This window comes from Babylonia areolata, chromosome 6, assembly GCF_041734735.1.
Source record: "Babylonia areolata isolate BAREFJ2019XMU chromosome 6, ASM4173473v1, whole genome shotgun sequence".
Lineage (NCBI taxonomy): Eukaryota > Metazoa > Mollusca > Gastropoda > Neogastropoda > Buccinidae > Babylonia > Babylonia areolata.
The window spans coordinates 4,241,290-4,261,866 of record NC_134881.1 but is presented as its reverse complement, the minus strand read 5'-3'; the positions used below and the strand labels follow the sequence as shown (position 1 = coordinate 4,261,866).

Sequence of the window (20,577 nt, the reverse complement as noted above, 5' to 3'; positions counted from 1 at the left end):
ACCCTAACAAATACGCACACATAGGCAGGCACAAACTTACATAAACACACGCACACACAATACACATTCATATACATGCATGTAGTTGTGGACCTGCCACAATTGAACTTATTGCTGAGGGAAAAGGTGAGTTTTGAGACGAGATTTAAAAGATGCGAGGGAATCAGAGTGACGGAGGTTATCAGGGAGCTTGTTCCACGTCTTTGGCGATTGAAAAGAAAACGATCTGTGTCCATAGGTCTTACTTCTGACGTGAGGTATCCTGAGAAGTCGAGTATCAGAGGAAGAACGGAGCTGGCGAGACGGGGTATAGATATGGATGAGTTCAGAAAGATACTTGGGGCCAGATCCGTTGACTGCAGAAAAGGTCAGAGTGGATAGCTTATAGTCTATTCGATCAGAAACAGGCAACCAGTGGAGAGACTGAAGGAGAGGAGAAACATGGTCAAATTTAGAAGCTCTGCAAATGAGTCTGGCAGCGTTATTCTGAATTCGTTGGAGTCTGTCTAACAGGTATTTGGGAAGGCCGGCCAAAAGAGAGTTGCAGTAATCCAATCTTGAGAGAACCAGAGAGCATACAAGTGTCTTGGTTGCATCGGTTGAGAGATAGTGGCGGATAGAGCTGATTCTACGCAGTTCCAAATAGGCAACTTTACAGATATTCGAAATGTGCTGTTGGAAGGAAAGAGACTGGTCCAGGATTACACCAAGACTGCGAACAGAGGGAGAAAGTGAAACAGGTGTGCTATTGATCAGAACAGAGTCAGGAAAGGAAGGATGTTGACGAAACTTCTTTGGACAGGTTATCATCAATTCAGTCTTATCATCATTTAATTGCAGCTTGTTGAGAGTCATCCAGTCCTTTAGGCCAGCAATGCACTCCTGTGTTTGAGTCACCAGTGCATCAAATTCAGCTATGGAAGCCGACTGATAAAGTTGTGTGTCATCAGCAAAGCTCTCATGCGACATCGCATGATGACTGATGACATCCGACACAGGAGCCGCATACAGCACGAAAAGAACAGGACCTAGGACGGACCCTTGTGGGACACCATATTTCAAGGCAGATATTCTAGAGTATGTACCATTTACACACACTTTCTGTGTACGATCTGACAGGTAAGACGTGATCCATGCTAGTGCAGTGTCACGAATACCAAAGGAAGTTTTAAGTCTGTTCAAGAGGATAGAGTGGTCGATAGTGTCAAAAGCTGCTGACAAATCTAAGAGAGCGAGAACAGATATCTTATCCTCATCAAATCCCGAAAGCAAATCATTCACTATTCTAAGAAGGGCTGTTTCGCAACTATGACCACGTCTATAAGCTGACTGGTGGGAATTAAGTAAGCCATTCTGCTCCAGATGAGCTAAGAGCTGAGACAATATGATCTTTTCTAGCAGTTTTGATAAAAATGACAGATTAGAGACAGGTCGATAATTTTTCAAGCAATTATGATCCAAAGATGGTTTCTTGATGAGTGGACGTACAATAGCAGACTTGAAGCTTTCAGGGAAACAACCAGACAGCAAGGAAGAATTGATGACATGAGTAATATGTGGCAGTAGAACATCAATACATTCAACCAACAAAGAAGACGGGACAGGGTCAAGCTCACAGGATTTCGGACAAGCGCTCAGACACACTTTCTTCACAAAATCTTCAGTTACCGGTTGGAAACAATGTAAAACAGGACCCACAAATAGAAAGTTCAGCGCTCAAAGCTGTTGGCTGTCACGCCTGTTGTGTGGACAGAACAGAGCAGCAACAATTATCATCCTTTTCCCGAAAGTTAAAGAACGGTCATACTGAGGAGAAACTGCCAAAAACTCATGCTTTTGTTCTGTCACGAATTGACTACTGTAATTCTCTTCTCATAGGCTGTCCACATAATCATCTTCAGCGAAATCAAAAACTTCTAAACAATGCTGCCCGTCTGACTCTCAGCATCCCACATACTGATCACATTTCTCCTCACCTCCGCACTCTACATTGGGTCCCCATCATTGAAGCGAGAATTAAATACAAAGTTGCATGTCTCTGCTATCCACCTTTCCACTCTGCATGACCTACATATATTTCTGACCTTATCAGTGTTTACACTCCCTCAAGAAATCTCCACTCTTCCTCTGACTGTTACCTTTTGAAACTTCCTCATGTCAATGCAAGAAACTTTGGTGAACGTTCTTTCATTGCTGCTCCTCACATCTGGAACAACCTTCCTCATCATATCCGTGCATCTGATTCTGTTTCTGCTTTTCGCTCATCAGTAAAAACTCATCTTTTTAAAATCTCATGATAAGCACTCCCAGCTTCCTTGTTCTCCAACACCACCCATGTCAGCTCACTTTGGATGCATGAAGAGTGGGAAAGGGAGAGTGGAGGGGGAGGGGGTTTGAGAAAGACTAACAGTGGACATGAATGATTTGTAATATTTTTCTTTCATGTAAAGCACCCTGAGCTCATAGAGAGAAAGGATGCTACATAGATGAACATTATTATTATTATTAAAATTAAAGATATGTTGATTACAAATTCTCCTGCATTTAATTCTGCATGTCTGTCTGTATATCTTCCTCACTTTCACTCACTCACACAGATGCAAGAAACACAGAGGCACACACACACACACATTACTCACACAGGCACACACACACATGCACGAACGTGCGCGTGTGCACACATACACGCACACACTCACACACAGGTTCAAACACACAATGTATATGAGGGGAGGGATCCAGAGCAATTTTTAAAGGATACTATACTGTTGGGATAAAGGGCAAAAGTAACAGTGGGTTAGTGTGGCATTCTGGGTAAACATAAATGAATTTCCAGGAAACTCTGTGGATTGTTATTCCATAAAGAAGACTTGATAATTGATTTCAGATTTCATGTAAGTTTTCAAAAGTTATGAAATCAGTTCTATTCTGTAATCCAAGACAAAGAAAGAAATATATATGGAAAGTTTTTAAATTATATACAAATCAGCATTGGCATCTAGAACTGGAGGTATGTACTTTATAAAATGCACTCTAATATTGACAGATTTTATGAAAAGTGTGTGTTTTGATTGTTTTTTCCCCTTGGCTACTGATGTGAAGATGTCTTTAACAGATCACTTTAATAATATTATCTTTTCTTACAGCTATGAAAACACAGCAATTAAACCTTGCAAGATGAGCATTCTGCACTGATGGAATCTCACTGCACACTCCTATATGCTCAAACAGAAAAGTGTGATGGCCAGAAAATTCTCCTCAATGCCTCCCAGTGTGCGGCGTTATTTTGTTTTTCTTGCATTAGTCGTCGCCACAGCTGCTGTCTCTCTTCTCATCTATGTGCTGTTAGAGAAAAGACTCCTTCCAGAACATGTGGACCATAGGAGGATGAAACAACCACAGGACAATTTTCATTTCTTCCAGAAGTTTGCTGCTGATAAAAATGGTGATACAAATGCGATGAAAATCCCTGAGACTGGATTGTTGGGGAAGCTAAGACAGACTGTAGATCAAAAGATAAAGAGCATGGAGAACAAGACAGGCATTACAGATATTGCCAAAGGCCCAAAAAGGAATAACAAAATCACTATGGAAAAGATAAGCACTGTCAACAATATCACCCTGAATTATAACGTGCACCTGTTCTATTACCCATGGTATGGCAGTCCAGAGACCGATGGCCAGTACATACACTGGAATCATCAGTATATACCCCACTGGCGGAAGGAGGAGGCAGTCAAATGGCCGCGCGGTGCCCACAAGCCCCCAGAGGATATCGGCTCCAACTTTTTTCCTGCCCTGGGGCCTTACAGTTCTGCCAACCCTGCTGTTGTGGACACACACATGAAGCAGATCCAGTCCTCTGGGGCAGGTGAAGTTTACTGCAGTGTTTTGTTGTATTATGTGGAAATTGTTCTGTATTACTCTTTATGTCACAACAGATTTCTCTGTGAGAGATATCGGGGCTGCTGTCCCCGGGGAGAATGTTTTGCTATGGTGCACTGCCACCTTGTCTTTTTCTGCCTGCAAGTGTGTTTGGATTTCCCATCAAAGTGTTGTGTTGTTTTTTATATACAGAATTGGCAGGTACAACAGTTTTGTTGCCATGGATTGTTTTGCATGCGCTTAGTGCTTGCTACCCACATTGAGACCTCGGTTTATCGTCTCTTCTGAATGACAGTTGTCTAAACCACCACTCAGGGTCTTGTGGGAGGGGATAAAAATACTGCTTGGTGTGGGGTTTAATCCCATGCTCTCAGATTCTCTTGCTTCCTAGGTATACATTTTACCTGTAGGCCATCATTCCACTCCACTGTGAGTGGGTAGGTGGGTGGACAGGCACATATATTTGCACAGGCTGGAAGGGGGCTGGGATGAGGGGGTGGGGGGATGGGAGGGGGTGGGGGAATGGGGGGGGGGGGGGGGTTAATGCATGCATGGATGCACCTAAGTCTGTCTGAGTACACAGAATTGAATGAGTGTGCTGAGAGAACTTATGAAAAGTTGTTGTTTTTAAGTTAGAACTTGCTTTCTATGATGTCCCATATCTACGATAAGAGTGAAAAACATTTTGCAGATTGTGATGATAAGTCTCATCATGGCATACTGGTTTCCTCTTTCTCTGGCATTCATGAGTGTATTTCTCAAGAAATGGCACTGCACAAACCTTTGTATCAGTTACTATTTTTGTTGTTGACAATTTGTGTCGGGATGAGATATTGATCTTCCTGGTATTGATGATACATATACTGCCTTTCATTCTATAATTTGAATGAATTGGAAATATCATATCCATTGAATAACTAAAATATAATTAACACATTATTGAAATAGTCATAGCACACGTAAAAGAACCCACGGCAACAAAAGGGTTGTTCCTGGCAAAATTCTGTAGAAAAATCCACTTCGATAGGAAAAACAAATAAAACTGCACACAGGAAAAAATACCAAAAAAATGGGTGGCGCTGTAGTGTAGTGACACGCTCTCCCTGGGGAGAGCAGCCCGAATTTCACACAGAGAAATCTGTAATTGTGATAAAAAGAGAAATACAAATACAAATGTGTATAAGGAAATGTAATGACAAAAGCATGCCCAAATTTTTTTTTAACTTGTTCTCAGTTTCAGGACTATGTATAACATTCTGTGCATTACAAAATTGTGTAAAGTCATGGAAGTAAGGAATCCTTTCAGTTTTTTTTATCTAAATGTGAGAAAAAATTGCCTTATGCTTATGTACTTAGAACTTTCACCCCTCCTGGGGTTTTGGATAGTCTGTAAGAGACCTCCATAATCCCCTGTCCTGTGCCTTTGCCTCTGTCTGGCTCCAGGTGAGGTCCCATCTTCTTGGTGTCTGGCTGACTGTGTGTAATACCTTAAAACAACAGACTGACAGGTTATAGATAAGGTGATAAGCTGTACAGCTGTTGACAGGGTGTTATTTTTGTACCTGTGATGATATGCTGTACGGCAGCTAACAGGGTGCTGCTTCTGTCCCCTTCATCATCAGGGGTGGTAGTGGTGACCTGGTACCCACCTGACCAGGGCGACGACAACGGCCAGCCATTGGATTGGCTGATCCCTCTGCTGCTGGACTCAGCCCACAGGTATGGGGTGAAGGTAGGTGTGTTACATTGTTTTACATTTACTGTCTTTTGCTGCTGTCGGGTATGGGGTGAAGGTAGGTGTGTTACATTGTTTTACATTTACTGTCTTTTGCTGCTGTCGGGTATGGGGTGAAGGTAGGTGTGTTACATTGTTTTACATGTGTGCCGTCCTCTGCTGTCTTCAGGTATGGGGTGAAGGTAGGTGTGTTACATTGTTTTACATGTGTGCCGTCCTCTGTTGCCTTCAGGTATGGGGTGAAGGTAGGTGTGTTACATTGTTTTACATGTGTGCCGTCCTCTGTTGCCTTCAGGTATGGGGTGAAGGTAGGTGTGTTACATTGTTTTACATGTGTGCCGTCCTCTGTTGCCTTCAGGTATGAGGTGAAGGTAGGTGTGTTACATTGTTTTACATGTGTGCTGTCCTCTGTTGTCTTCAGGTATGGGGTGAAGGTAGGTGTGTTACATTGTTTTACATGTGTGCTGTCCTCTGTTGCCTTCAGGTATGGGGTGAAGGTAGGTGTGTTACATTGTTTTACATGTGTGCTGTCCTCTGTTGTCTTCAGGTATGGGGTGAAGATAGGTGTGTTACATTGTTTTACATGTGTGCTGTCCTCTGTTGCCTTCAGGTATGAGGTGAAGATACGTGTGTTACATTGTTTTACATGTGTGCTGTCCTCTGTTGTCTTCAGGTATGAGGTGAAGATAGGTGTGTTACATTGTTTTACATGTGTGCTGTCCTCTGTTGTCTTCAGGTATGGGGTGAAGGTAGGTGTGTTACATTGTTTTACATGTGTGCTGTCCTCTGTTGTCTTCAGGTATGGGGTGAAGGTAGGTGTGTTACATTGTTTTACATGTGTGCTGTCCTCTGTTGCCTTCAGGTATGGGGTGAAGGTAGGTGTGTTACATTGTTTTACATGTGTGCTGTCCTCTGTTGTCTTCAGGTATGGGGTGAAGATAGGTGTGTTACATTGTTTTACATGTGTGCTGTCCTCTGTTGCCTTCAGGTATGAGGTGAAGATACGTGTGTTACATTGTTTTACATGTGTGCTGTCCTCTGTTGTCTTCAGGTATGAGGTGAAGATAGGTGTGTTACATTGTTTTACATGTGTGCTGTCCTCTGTTGTCTTCAGGTATGGGGTGAAGGTAGGTGTGTTACATTGTTTTACATGTGTGCTGTCCTCTGTTGTCTTCAGGTATGGGGTGAAGGTAGGTGTGTTATATTGTTTTACATTTACTGTCTTTTGCTGCTGTCAGGTATGGGGTGAAGGTAGGTGTGTTACATTGTTTTACATGTGTGCCGTCCTCTGTTGCCTTCAGGTATGGGGTGAAGATAGGTGTGTTACATTGTTTTACATGTGTGCTGTCCTCTGTTGTCTTCAGGTATGGGGTGAAGATAGGTGTGTTACATTGTTTTACATGTGTGCTGTCCTCTGTTGTCTTCAGGTATGGGGTGAAGGTAGGTGTGTTACATTGTTTTACATGTGTGCTGTCCTCTGCTGTCTTCAGGTATGGGGTGAAGGTAGGTGTGTTACATTGTTTTACATGTGTGCTGTCCTCTGTTGCCTTCAGGTATGGGGTGAAGGTAGGTGTGTTACATTGTTTTACATGTGTGCTGTCCTCTGTTGTCTTCAGGTATGGGGTGAAGATAGGTGTGTTACATTGTTTTACATGTGTGCTGTCCTCTGTTGTCTTCAGGTATGGGGTGAAGATAGGTGTGTTACATTGTTTTACATGTGTGCTGTCCTCTGTTGCCTTCAGGTATGTGGTGAAGGTAGGTGTGTTACATTGTTTTACATGTGTGCCGTCCTCTGTTGCCTTCAGGTATGGGGTGAAGGTAGGTGTGTTACATTGTTTTACATGTGTGCCGTCCTCTGTTGCCTTCAGGTATGGGGTGAAGATAGGTGTGTTACATTGTTTTACATGTGTGCCGTCCTCTGCTGTCTTCAGGTATGGGGTGAAGATAGGTGTGTTACATTGTTTTACATGTGTGCTGTCCTCTGTTGTCTTCAGGTATGGGGTGAAGATAGGTGTGTTACATTGTTTTACATGTGTGCCGTCCTCTGTTGCCTTCAGGTATGGGGTGAAGATAGGTGTGTTACATTGTTTTACATGTGTGCCGTCCTCTGCTGTCTTCAGGTATGAGGTGAAAGTAGGTGTGTTATATTGTTGTAATTGTGTAGTCCCCTTTTGTGGACACTGAATCAACAAGAATGAACATTAAAAAAAGAATTGAACAGACATTAACTCTCACTGAGTATTGTTAAGCCCAGAATTCACCTGTCTGCAGGGATCTGGAGAAAACAGCTACATGTTGTAGTGTGCCTGAGGCATGGTAACATCTCCCATACTTTAAAAAAAAAAGAAGATAATTTAGATACATCAGAATAACATGATTCAAACAGTGTTATCACCTCAAATACAGAAATAAATTTGTAGCGCTAAAAAAACCCACATTAGTTTGAATAATGATTTTGGTTGTCAGTTGACAGTTTCATTTTAGCACTGCTTGTTAGTCTATGTGCTTCCGACCATACTGTGTTTGGTTCAGTTGTTAGTCGATGTGCTTCTGACATACTGTGTTAGGTTCAGTTGTTAGTCGATGTGCTTCTGACATACTGTGTTAGGTTCAGTTGTTAGTCGATGTGCTTCCAACCACACTGTGTTTGGTTCAGTTGTTAGTCGATGTGCTTCCAACCATGCTGTGTTTGGTGCAGTCCCTCTCCACTGCCTCTTTTTTTCCCCTCAAGCTTAATGGTGTTTCATACAGAATACATTTTTAGCAATTTTTTCCTGTCTGTCTTTTTTCTTTATTTTAAAAAAAGATTAACTGTTTATTTGTAACACGTTTTGGCTTTTAATAAGGAAAACTATTTGTAGAGACCTAGGTTTTGACACACAGCCAACAGACCTGGAGGAATTCAGTGAGCAGTTCTTCAGCCCAATGACCCCAGTGACTGTCCACAGTTTCAGTAGTTTCAGTAGCTCAAGGAGGCGTCACTGCGTTTGGACAAATCTATATACGCTACACCACATCTGCCAAGCAGATGCCTGACCAGCAGCGTAACCCAACGTGCTTAGTCAGGCCTTCAGAAAAAGGTTGCCAACAGCACCCGGTGTTCCCAGGCGGTCACCCATCCAAGTACTAACAGGGCCCGACGTTGCTTAACTTCGGTGATCGGACGAGAACCGGTGTAAGAAGTGTTGACTATATAATTTATAACTGCTTGTTAAAGACCCATCCTCCCACCTCTCCCCAACCCAATAGAATTTAAAGTAAAATTATGAAGCCCCTTGGTATGTATCAGAGATGTGTTAACTGTTATCTTTCATCATTTTTCTCCCAATGTTTTGGCAGGTCGCAATTCATATTGAGCCTTACAAGGGCAGAAGTGGAGAGACGCTGAAGAAGAACATCAAATACATCATCAACACCTATGGCAAACACCCAGGGTTTTACAGAAGAGAAGCAGGCGGAAAGCAGCTACCTGTGTATTACATATATGACTCCTACCAGATCGACTCCTCCCAGTGGGCAGAGGCACTGAAGCCAGGGGGAGAGCACTCTCTTCGTGGCACAGAATACGACGGCATTTTCCTGGGTCTTTATCTAGCACCAGAAGATGAACCCAAGCTCCTGGCTTCAGGATTTGACGGGTTCTACACTTACTTTGCTACCAATGGGTTCACCAAAGGCAGCTCATGGTCCAACTGGAAACACATGGCAAAATTTGCGGCAAACAACCGTCTCCTTTTCGTGCCCAGTGTGGGGCCGGGCTACGTGGACACACGAGTCCGACCGTGGAACGCAGAGAACACCAGGAAGCGTCTCCAGGGAAAATATTTCCGGCAGTCGTTGCAGGCAGCTGTGGATGCAGGGGTGAAGGTGGTCTCCGTGACGTCCTTCAACGAGTGGCATGAAGGCACACAGCTGGAGCCAGCGGTGCCCAAAACCATTGAAGGATTCAGGTACGAGGATTACTCCCCACATGCTCCTGACTTCTACCTCCGCCTTCTGAAAGAGTATGTGGGTCAATTTTCTTGATGTTTGGTATTTAAAATTTTGGGTGGTATCTTGAGGATGGTTAACATGATCAGCACTTCAGAAATAGTATGTCATGCATTGAACAGAGACAGTGTTAACAGTGTTATCTTCAAAAATGTGATGCTGTGATGTGAGAATCTGAATTTTGGGGGGTTTTAATTTAACTTTTTAGTCCGGCACTCACATGTCCAGTTGTAATGACATGGAGACAGGGATGGTAAAGTAAGAAAATGGGCATGTTTACCATGTGGTTAGGGGGAATGGAGAATAGTCAAACTTACAAGTTAATTGGACAATGCTTTTTGCTTTCGTATCTGTGAAACTGCATGTCTGTTGCATATCTGGTGTGTGTGTGTGTGTGTGTGTGTGTGTGTGTGTGTGTGTGTCTGTTCATTTATTTGCTTAATTATCTATTTATTATCATTGTTTCCTTTTTATTTTGTTTATTTCTTTTGTCCAAATGCAGTGACGCCTTCTTGAGTACACCACATGGACTAAACTACACAAATACAGTTTTGTCTTGTATATGGTATGAATGAACATTAAATAAGGCAGAGTTACTGAATATGAGTTGATAATGCATTGTTTGAAAGAGCAAAAGTCACTGGACTTACAAACACACCAGTGTTTTAGGCTGTCAAGAGGAAGATTCACTGTGCTTGTTGTTTATTATTTCTTCTCCTTTTTCGTTCTTGGGCTGCAACTGTCATGTTCACTCATATACATAAATAGGTGTTTATGTGTATGACCCTTTTTACTCCCCATCACGTAGGCAAAAAAATTTTTTTGGGGGGTGCATGCTGGTTATGTTCTTGTTTCCACAACCTACCAAATGCTGACATAGATTATGGGAAAATGCATATTTGATCTTTGCATGCATATACACATGTAGGGGGTTCAGGCATTAGGTCTGCACTTATATTGACCTTGGAGATAGGAAAAATCTCCATCCTTTACCAGCCAGGTGTCATGACTGGGATTCGAACACAAGACCCTGGCTGTAACCACTCATCTGGTGTGCCCGTCTGTTTTTTTTTAATTTTTTTTTAATTTAATACTGTTGCTGTTGGAAGCCAGAATGAATGAAGAGATCCAGTGAGGCAGGGAGGATGGAGAGAACATCAGTGTCGCCATTGCTGAAACTTCAGTTTCCTTCTGACCACTTGGCTCTCTCTGTACTGCTTGTTTCCATCGTCTGTTATGTGGATGTAATGTGTGAACAAGTGCGTGCCTTTGTTTGTGATTGTACGCATCTGTTATGTTTATATAGTTTTACTGTTGCTGGTAAGCTGCGTGTGTGTTTGTAGGTGTGCATGTAGGTGATTATAATATCATCCAAGAGCTTTTTGGTGGGGGTTGGGGCGCAGGGGGTGGGGGGTGAAAGATAACTGAGACTGATGCTGTCGTCCATTGTGCTCAGATCTCACTGGATTGGATAGAACTAAAGCTGTTTTGATAGTTAGAAAGGTACCAGTACTTTTTCAGAACTGTGATCGGACAGAATGCCCAAACTTATGTGTGATTGTGTGTGTGTGTGTTGTTCATCAATTTTATGTCTTTCCACAAAGTGATATTGTGTGTTTGTGTGTGTGTGTGTGTGTGTGTGTGTGTGTGTGTTGTTCATCAATTTTATGTCTTTCCACAAAGTGATATTGTGTGTTTGTGTGTGTGTGTTCATCAATGTTATGTTTTAATATAAGTTCTGTATTCTTTGCAAGATATGAAAGCTTGTGAAGCTGTTTATTTAAAAGTATAAAATATGAATGGAGAGGGAGAGAGAGTGTATAGAAATGCAATGTGTGCAACATTTTTTAAAAATCATTCCAGCTGAACTGAGACAAACAGAATATACACAAATTACTGCTCAAATTGTCAACAACAACAAAAAAACAAAAACATGTGTATTTCAAAATGCAGAAAATGTGCAGGAAAACATGTGTTAAATTGACTTTACTTCGGCCTCTTCAAAATCACAACACAGTTCAAAAGACTGTCAGTATTTGTTGAGAACTGATGATGAAAATCATGTGTGGTAGTCAGTCCCATCCAACTAAGACCATCAGAACAGCACAGGAGGCATCTGCTGTCCAGATTATTTGGGTTAGAATTTGATTATAGTGGAGAGTGTCTTGCCCAAGTTACATCCCCACTCTCTCGACCAAGAGGATTTTAGGACAGTCAGCATTGAGATGATTCCCAAACTAGCCCCCAAAGCTGCAGCACTAAGAGCCAGTGCAATCTTGCCTCCTAGTTTGAGAGTCATAGTCCTTCACAATAGACTAAGCTGTAAATGACTTCCTATTGTAATGAAGAAACCATTGATCATACAGCTCTCACCTTGCTGTTGGCCCAAATGTAAGCTTATGTCAATCTGTGAAAATTGTAATATCAAAACAAAAACACCTTATTTGGTGTCATATACTGTACCATGTCAAACTGATGCAAACAAGGCCTATCGGTTTGCTCTGCTTGGCCAAATTTCACGTGGCTAACAGTGAAAAGACGCCCCTTCTTGCCCGGTCTGCTCTTAGCCAATCAAACGCCTCTAAAAGCTACAAGCGCTGAATCATTCCTTTAGCCAAGGTTGTCCTTATTTTGTTTACTAGATGTGGATAAAATGGTAGTACTTTCATTCAACATCTGAATGAGCAGCATGGGAGTGACTCCACCAAAATTCTGCACATGAATAAAACTAAAAGTGAATTCACGTTCACCTCCAAGAATACCTATCACTGTAAGAGTGGTTCCTGTTAATATCTCACAGACTGAATTTTCCCTTTCTGAACAAGATATTCAGCTTGACATTCCAGTTTGCATCTTTTTACTCTTGGGAAGGTTTTTCAATATTGCGAGGTTTTTTTTTTTTTTTTTTTTACCTTTGTGTTGATAGCATCCACACAGTGTCTGTGAGGGGTTGGATTTTCAGCAATATGTGATGTGGACATTGTTAATGCTCAGTACATTGTCTTGCTTTTAAGCTGTATATAATTTAATCTGTCTTGCATTTAAACTGTATATAATTCAGTAAAGTTCTGTTCACGACACAGTGACTTCCGTGTTTGCTTTTGTGTTCAAGGGTTTGCTTGCTGGCATTTCAGGATTGGAGTTTCATAGTAACAGTATGTAGTTTTTAATCTTTGATGCCATTCATAGAGCTAGTTTGATGTCATTCATAAAAAACAAAGCTAATTCATTGCCATTCACACACAAAATAAAAAGTTTTTAAAAAAAAGAAGAAAGAAATTCAGGTTTACTCAAGAATACAGGCAACTGCAGAACATTTTAATCATTCATACAAAACAAAGCCCAGTCTTGACTTTTCATATTTAGGTTTAATCAAGCATATATCCCACAGCAGAACATTCTCACATTCATCAAAACATTCACATGAACAAAGTGTTCACCAGCAGCAAGGTTATGTAATCTTGAAACGCTCACACTATCATGGATCACCATATAAGAAACATCACACCTGACCTCACCTGAAACTGACCACATACTTGACATTATCTGTTCATTTAGTGAAGAAGACTGTAGCAGCTGTGCACAATACATAATTTACATTTCTCTTGAAGCAAAGAAAACTTCAGTGCCTCCTGCCCTTCAGCTGTCAGCTGGGTTGCATCATCAAGCTGTCAGCTGGGCTGCATCATCAATCTTATCAACACAAAGCTTGCAAAGCAGAAAGAATTTTTTCAAGTCTATAGAATGAGTGTAAACCAAGGAAAATTCTTAATGCTAAGTGAGCTTAGCACTGCAAAGATTGTTTTTTGGGACAGCCAAGCCCTTTTCTCTCGCTGAAAACTGATCAGTTCTGGGATGCGAGCAGCAGGTTTTGAATTGATGTGTTTTTTGGGGGGTTTTTGTTGTTGTTTTTTTCAGCACATAATTACAGGAACAATCCACATCTACTCTGTTTTCTTGGCCTTCTTCTTCTTCTTCTTTTTCTTCTTTTTGGCCGAGACCGGGGCTGCTGCAGCTGCTGCTGCTTTCTCCTCTTCCTCCTCCTCCTCCTCCCCCATCTCCAGTCCTTCCATCGCCATGGCAGCATCAGCATCATCATCGTCATTCACATCACGGTCATCGCCAGCACACTCCTGGGCCAGCTTGGCCGGCATCCGGTTCAGGAACTGGTTACGCACTGTCACAGCACAAACAGGGTTCAGGTTCAAACCTTGCATAAAGTTATGTGATGTCCTGCAAGAGCAAGAATTTGTACAGCACACTCACACACACATTTCATCTACTCCAACCGTAGTATACAGTGCTGTCTGAAAGTTAAAGACAGTCAAAGGCCCTGTAGCTTTTCACAACCACAGGAGCAGTGAATTCGGATCCACTGTGTCCAGGACCTGGCACAGGGAGGCGGGGCCCAATCCTCTCCTTCCACCAATGTAACCTTCCCGAACGAAAGAAGTCCGGTACCCATTCACACCTGGGTGGAGTGAGGAATAATTTGAAGTAAAATGCCTTTCCCAAGGACAAGACACCATGCAGAAACAGGATGTCAAACCCTGATCACTGGCGAACACAGAATGTGAAGTCTAACGCCTATCAAACCCTGATCACTGGCGAACACAGAATGTGAAGTCTAACGCCTATCAAACCCTGATCACTGGCGAACACAGAATGTGAAGTCTAACGCCTATCAAACCCTGATCACTGGCGAACACAGAATGTGAAGTCTAACGCCTATCAAACCCTGATCACTGGCGAACACAGGATGTGAAGTCTAACGCCTATCAAACCCTGATCACTGGCGAACACAGAATGTGAAGTCTAACGCCTATCAAACCCTGATCACTGGCGAACACAGAATGTGAAGTCTAACGCCTATCAAACCCTGATCACTGGCGAACACAGAATGTGAAGTCTAACGCCTATCAAACCCTGATCACTGGCGAACACAGAATGTGAAGTCTAACGCCTATCAAACCCTGATCACTGGCGAACACAGAATGTGAAGTCTAACGCCTATCAAACCCTGATCACTGGCGAACACAGAATGTGAAGTCTAACGCCTATCAAACCCTGATCACTGGCGAACACAGAATGTGAAGTCTAACGCCTATCAAACCCTGATCACTGGCGAACACAGAATGTGAAGTCTAACGCCTATCAAACCCTGATCACTGGCGAACACAGAATGTGAAGTCTAACGCCTATCAAACACTGATCACTGGCGAACACAGAATGTGAAGTCTAACGCCTATCAAACCCTGATCACTGGCGAACACAGAATGTGAAGTCTAACGCCTATCAAACCCTGATCACTGGCGAACACAGAATGTGAAGTCTAACGCCTATCAAACCCTGATCACTGGCGAACACAGAATGTGAAGTCTAACGCCTATCAAACCCTGATCACTGGCGAACACAGAATGTGAAGTCTAACGCCTATCAAACCCTGATCACTGGCGAACACAGAATGTGAAGTCTAACGCCTATCAAACCCTGATCACTGGCGAACACAGAATGTGAAGTCTAACGCCTATCAAACCCTGATCACAGCACCTCCGATAAAGTACTATGGAGTAATATACATATGTCATACAGAATATATTGTACAGTATTATAAAATACATAATATATACAACAGTAACATTTTTATTACAGAGACCTTTCTATTAATGAAAATACAGATTTCTTTCTCATGTAAATGAGACATAAAAAATGAAGAAACAAATAAAACTAAAACAAACGCTTTCTTTTCCATGTCTCAACCATGAGAATCATGGTATAGTGGTCTACTGCTCACACTAACCGAACAGTGCTAATGCACTGTTAACTTCCACTGCTCACACTAACCACACAGTGCTGATGCACTGTTAACTTCCACTGCTCACACTAACCACACAGTGCTGATGCACTGTTAACTTCCACTGCTCACACTAACCACACAGTGCTGATGCACTGTTAACTTCCACTGCTCACACTAACCAAACAGTGCATTAGCACTGTTAACTTCCACTGCTCACACTAACCAAACAGTGCTAATGCACTGTTAACTTCCACTGCTCACACTAACCAAACAGTGCTAATGCACTGTTAATTTCCACTGCTCACACCAACCACACAGTGCTGATGCACTGTTAACTTCCACTGCTCACACTAACCACACAGTGCTGATGCACTTTTAACTTCCACTGCTCACACTAACCACACAGTGCTGATGCACTGTTAATTTCCACTGCTCACACTAACCACACAGTGCTGATGCACTTTTAACTTCCACTGCTCCAACACAACTCAGCAGGGAGAGAGAGAGAGACCTGGGGATGTGTGTACAGGACAGCACACACATTTTCTGGCTGGTGTCTCATCAGGTTTACATCATGCAAGTAGAGCTGTCGGTGTTCAGGGTTTCAGAATGGTGCTGTGTCCTTGAGAACGGCACATGTTTACTCCAACTGTCCTCACTCTGCCAGGTGTGAAAGGGAACCTGGTTAACTCACTCAGTACGGCCAGTCCTCTCTTCTCCTACACAGACCCCTCGGATGTCCAGTGGGTGTCTGAATGACCCAACCTTTAGCTTCCGTCGTAAGAATTGTGGTATTCTTTGTCAACATTCACCTCTTCAGTATAAGAGCCTTCCTCTTGCAGTATTTTGATGATGGTAATTGGGGTGAAACGCTGTTAACGTCGTCTCTTTCGCCGTACGTATGGAGAGAGTTAAGGTGAAGGAAGGTTATAATGATGAAAGGAGAGGACTGGGCTTCCCGTCTCCCCCTTCCCATGCCAAGCGCTGGACACACTGGATATGAATTCACTGACGACCATACAAAGCTATGGGTCCTTTAACTTTAACCTTTTTCTAAGCAGAACCGTAACAGATATAATAATAATTAGTAGCAATGATAACACACTCAGAGCACATGACAAAGTCCTCCGCCCTAATCACTATCTGATCTGCAAAAGTACTGTCACACGATGAAATCATAAAAATGATCTTGTAAATGAGACAGGCAAGGCCTTCAAGACAAATACGCAACACCCACATGATGATTTGACCACAGAAATGAGCACAAAAAGAAAAATCAGACTTTATCTCTTTTGTAGCAATGTAGCAAGCCTTTCCTGTTAATACACTGTGCCAAGCAGTAACTTTAACCTTCAAATCTGACTCTGAATTCCAACAAGGATCACTCTGTCACCATGGCCAGTAACTATTCCCTGTTTGATGAAAACTGTATACAAGACATGAGCTCTACAGAGCGTTTTTCTACTTTGCCAAACAATGACCTTGACCATTTGACCTGTGACCTTGCTTACCTCATTATAATAAAGAGGGCAATTAGAAAGCTGTCAAGCACACGAACCAAATTTGGCTCCTTACTACTTACAGTTGAGAAAATTCCAATGTGAAAATTTAAGGTGGACAAACACACACACACACACACACACACACACACACACACGTCAGACGGGGTGACAACAGACCGACTTTCCTTACACATGTGAGTCAGTAAAGAGAGCAAGGGCGAGACACAGAGAGAAAGGGGAGGTAAGACTGTTGTGAGCATTACCGGCAGCACTCTCCCGGACGTCCCACACTTTGTGGCCCTTCCCCCCCACAGCGAAGACAAAGGGTGCCTCTGGACAGCATCCCACACAGTGCAGCTCATTCTGTGCACACACCACACCATCACTCGCTTTATCGCAGTTCAGTCAGTGCACACACCACACCATCACTCGCTTTATCGCAGTGCACACACGACACCATCACTCACTTTATCGCAGTTCATTTTGCCACACACAATACCATCACTCGCTTTATCGCAGTTCAGTCAGTGCACACACCACACCATCACTCACTATATCTCAGTTCATTTTGCCACACATGACACCATCACTCACTTTATCTCAGTTCAGTCAGTGCACACACCACACCATCACTCACTTTATCTCAGTTCAGTCAGTGCACACACAATACCATCACTCACTTTATCTCAGTTCATTTTGCCACACATGACACCATCACTCACTTTATCTCAGTTCAGTCAGTGCACACACGACACCATCACTCACTTTATCTCAGTTCAGTCAGTACACACACGATACCATCACTCACTTTATCTCAGTTCAGTCAGTACACACACGACACCATCACTCACTTTATGTCAGTTCAGTCAGTACGCACACGACACCATCACTCACTTTATGTCAGTTCAGTCAGTACACACACGACACCATCACTCACTTTATGTCAGTTCAGTCAGTGCACACACGACACCATCACTCACTTTATGTCAGTTCAGTCAGTGCACACACGACACCATCACTCACTTTATCTCAGTTCAGTCAGTGCACACACAACACCATCACTCACTTTATCTCAGTTCAGTCAGTGCACACACGACACCATCACTCACTTTATCTCAGTTCAGTCAGTGCACACACCACACCATCACTCACTTTATCTCAGTTCAGTCAGTGCACACACCACACCATCACTCACTTTATCTCAGTTCAGTCAGTGCACACACGACACCAGCACTCACTTTATCTCAGTTCAGTCAGTACACACACGACACCATCACTCACTTTATGTCAGTTCAGTCAGTACACACACAATACCATCACTCACTTTATGTCAGTTCAGTCAGTACACACACGACACCATCACTCACTTTATCTCAGTTCAGTCAGTGCACACACCACACCATCACTCACTTTATCTCAGTTCAGTCAGCACACACATGATACCATCACTCACTATATCTCAGTTCAGTCAGTGCGCACATGATGCCATCACTCACTATATCTCAGTTCAGTCAGTGCGCACATGATGCCATCACTCACTTTATGTCAGTTCATTCAGTGCACACATCCACATTTATTTTGTGCACACAAACACGCTACCCTTCACTTTATCTCAGTTAATTCTGTGCACATACCCACACCACCACTCACTTTATCTCAGCTCATTCTGTGCACACATACACACCACACGTTACTTTATCTCAATTCATTCTGTGCATACATGACACCGCACCTCACTCCATCTCACTTCATTCTGTCACACACAACACCCACACAACTCACTTTATCACAGTTCATTCTGTGCACACACACACACACCACCACCAATCACTTTACCTCACGTCAATTTGGAAGATAATAAAAACATCCTATCAATGTCATGGTATTTCAATACAGAAATCTCACCTTTCTAAATCCTAACAGACACACAAGCATACATCCATGCAAAAGCAAACACACACACACACATCAATTCCTATCTGATTGTAATAATCATATATAATAAACAGATACCTTCTGCTAACAATATACAACAGATGAACATCTGACATGCATAGGTGTTAAATACTCTGTTTTTTTTTCCTTCTAAACTAAAAAAAAACCCGAATAAGATCATATTTCTTTGGTGAGTTTTTCAGAAACATATCACACACTCTTAATCAAGTTAGACAAAGCACTTGCAGCAGTCCAGCTGCACTCGATTAAATCAGACAGTATCTACAGAGAAGGCAACAAAAAGCATAAGAATGCACAGACAGCATAGCAGTCATGTGAAGAGATGAAGGATCGTTCTGACAACACTTGAACCACACATACCAGATTTTCACTTCCAAGCAATATGACAGTCAGTCCAGCCGAAACACTGGCTGTTACCAACTGTACCACACATCAGGAAAAGGTTGGATACCATGAAACCTGAACTTGGAACTGAAGTTTGTCAGCCAATAAGCTTGTTTGTACGCTGATAGGTCACTCAGCTCTACATATGTAAGCCAGTATCAGTTTCAGTTTCAGTAGCTCAAGGAGGCGTCACTGCGTTCAGACAAATCCATATACGCTACACCACATCTGCCAAGCAGATGCCTGACAAGCAGCGTAACCCAACGCGCTTAGTCAGGCCTTGAGGAGAAAAAAAAAGGAAATAAATAATAGATAAATACATAAAAAAGAACTGCTACTACTACTAATAATAATATGTATAAGGCACAAAAACTTGATGAAGTCAACTATAGGCGTACAAAAAAATAAAAAGAAATAAATAAATTTAAAAAAAATAAATAAATAAATAAATAAATAATAGTAATAATAATAATAATAATTAAAAAAATAAAAAAATAATGTAAGCCAGTAAGTCGTTTTAACTCAACAAGCACATACCATGTGCATGTTGCGCGAAAGGACAAGAGAGGGCTTGTCAGCCTGGATGTCCCAGATCTTCATGGACTTGTCCTCTGACGTGGTCACCAGCAGGCCCGGGACCTGGGAGCTCAAACTGATTCCTGTGCAGACACACCCAAGGTACACACCATGGTGAACAGTTTCATGCAGAAAAGGCGTAATTATGGAGCGCGCATATAACTGGCCTTCCTTTTCTTGTTTGTTTTGCACACAAAATTCCTTTCATTTTTTTTTTAAGTCCAGAGATTGTTTAACAAAAGAAGAGAAGTGAAAAGAGAGAGGGAGAAAAAAGTTTTCAATCACAGAAGGTAACAGAGTAAGCATTCAATGCTTTTTTTTTCTGCTTTTTCTTTCGTCTGGCCCTCAAAAGATAAGAGAGAGAGAGAACTCAATCATGAATATTTTTGCACACAATTTGAGTAAATGTGCATGTACCACACTGAGACAAAGTATCCATGTGAACACACACCCACACACACACTCCCTGGTCACGGACCAGTACTGACAGTGCAGCGGTGGCTTAGCGGTAATGCACTAAGAAGTAACTGTGCAGGGGTTCAAGTTCCACACACTGTCCAGGATTTCTGCCTCCCCCCTCCACTACACACTGAGTGGTGGTCTGCCTCCCCGCTCCATTACACACTGAGTGGTGGTCTGCCTCCCTGCTCCATTACACATTGAGTGGTGGTCTGCCTCCCTCCCCGCTTCATTACACATTGAGTGGTGGTCTGCCTCCCCGCTTCATTACACACTGAGTGGTGGTCTGCCTC

General features: G+C 42.5%; 2 protein-coding genes across 2 annotated transcripts in view; one reads left to right on the top strand and one right to left on the bottom strand.

The window, feature by feature from the left end:
• The window catches only part of LOC143282667 (glycoprotein endo-alpha-1,2-mannosidase-like protein), an 11,911-nt gene extending 667 nt beyond the window's left edge, over positions 1–11,244 (top strand). The window contains exons 2-4 of the mRNA XM_076588335.1: positions 3,147–3,871; positions 5,508–5,617; positions 8,960–11,244. Of these exons, the coding sequence (XP_076444450.1) occupies positions 3,220–3,871; positions 5,508–5,617; positions 8,960–9,646 (1,449 nt within the window). The 5' untranslated portion in view covers positions 3,147–3,219 and the 3' untranslated portion in view covers positions 9,647–11,244. The remainder of the gene's footprint in view (positions 1–3,146; positions 3,872–5,507; positions 5,618–8,959) is intronic.
• Positions 11,245–12,963: 1,719 nt separating this feature from the next.
• The window catches only part of LOC143283247 (periodic tryptophan protein 1 homolog), a 29,015-nt gene continuing 21,401 nt past the window's right edge, over positions 12,964–20,577 (bottom strand). Inside the window, exons 13-15 of the mRNA XM_076589420.1 lie at positions 19,787–19,908; positions 17,173–17,272; positions 12,964–13,787 (exon numbers count right to left, since the gene is read on the bottom strand). Coding sequence (XP_076445535.1) covers positions 13,555–13,787; positions 17,173–17,272; positions 19,787–19,908 — 455 coding nt within the window. The 3' untranslated portion in view covers positions 12,964–13,554. The remainder of the gene's footprint in view (positions 13,788–17,172; positions 17,273–19,786; positions 19,909–20,577) is intronic.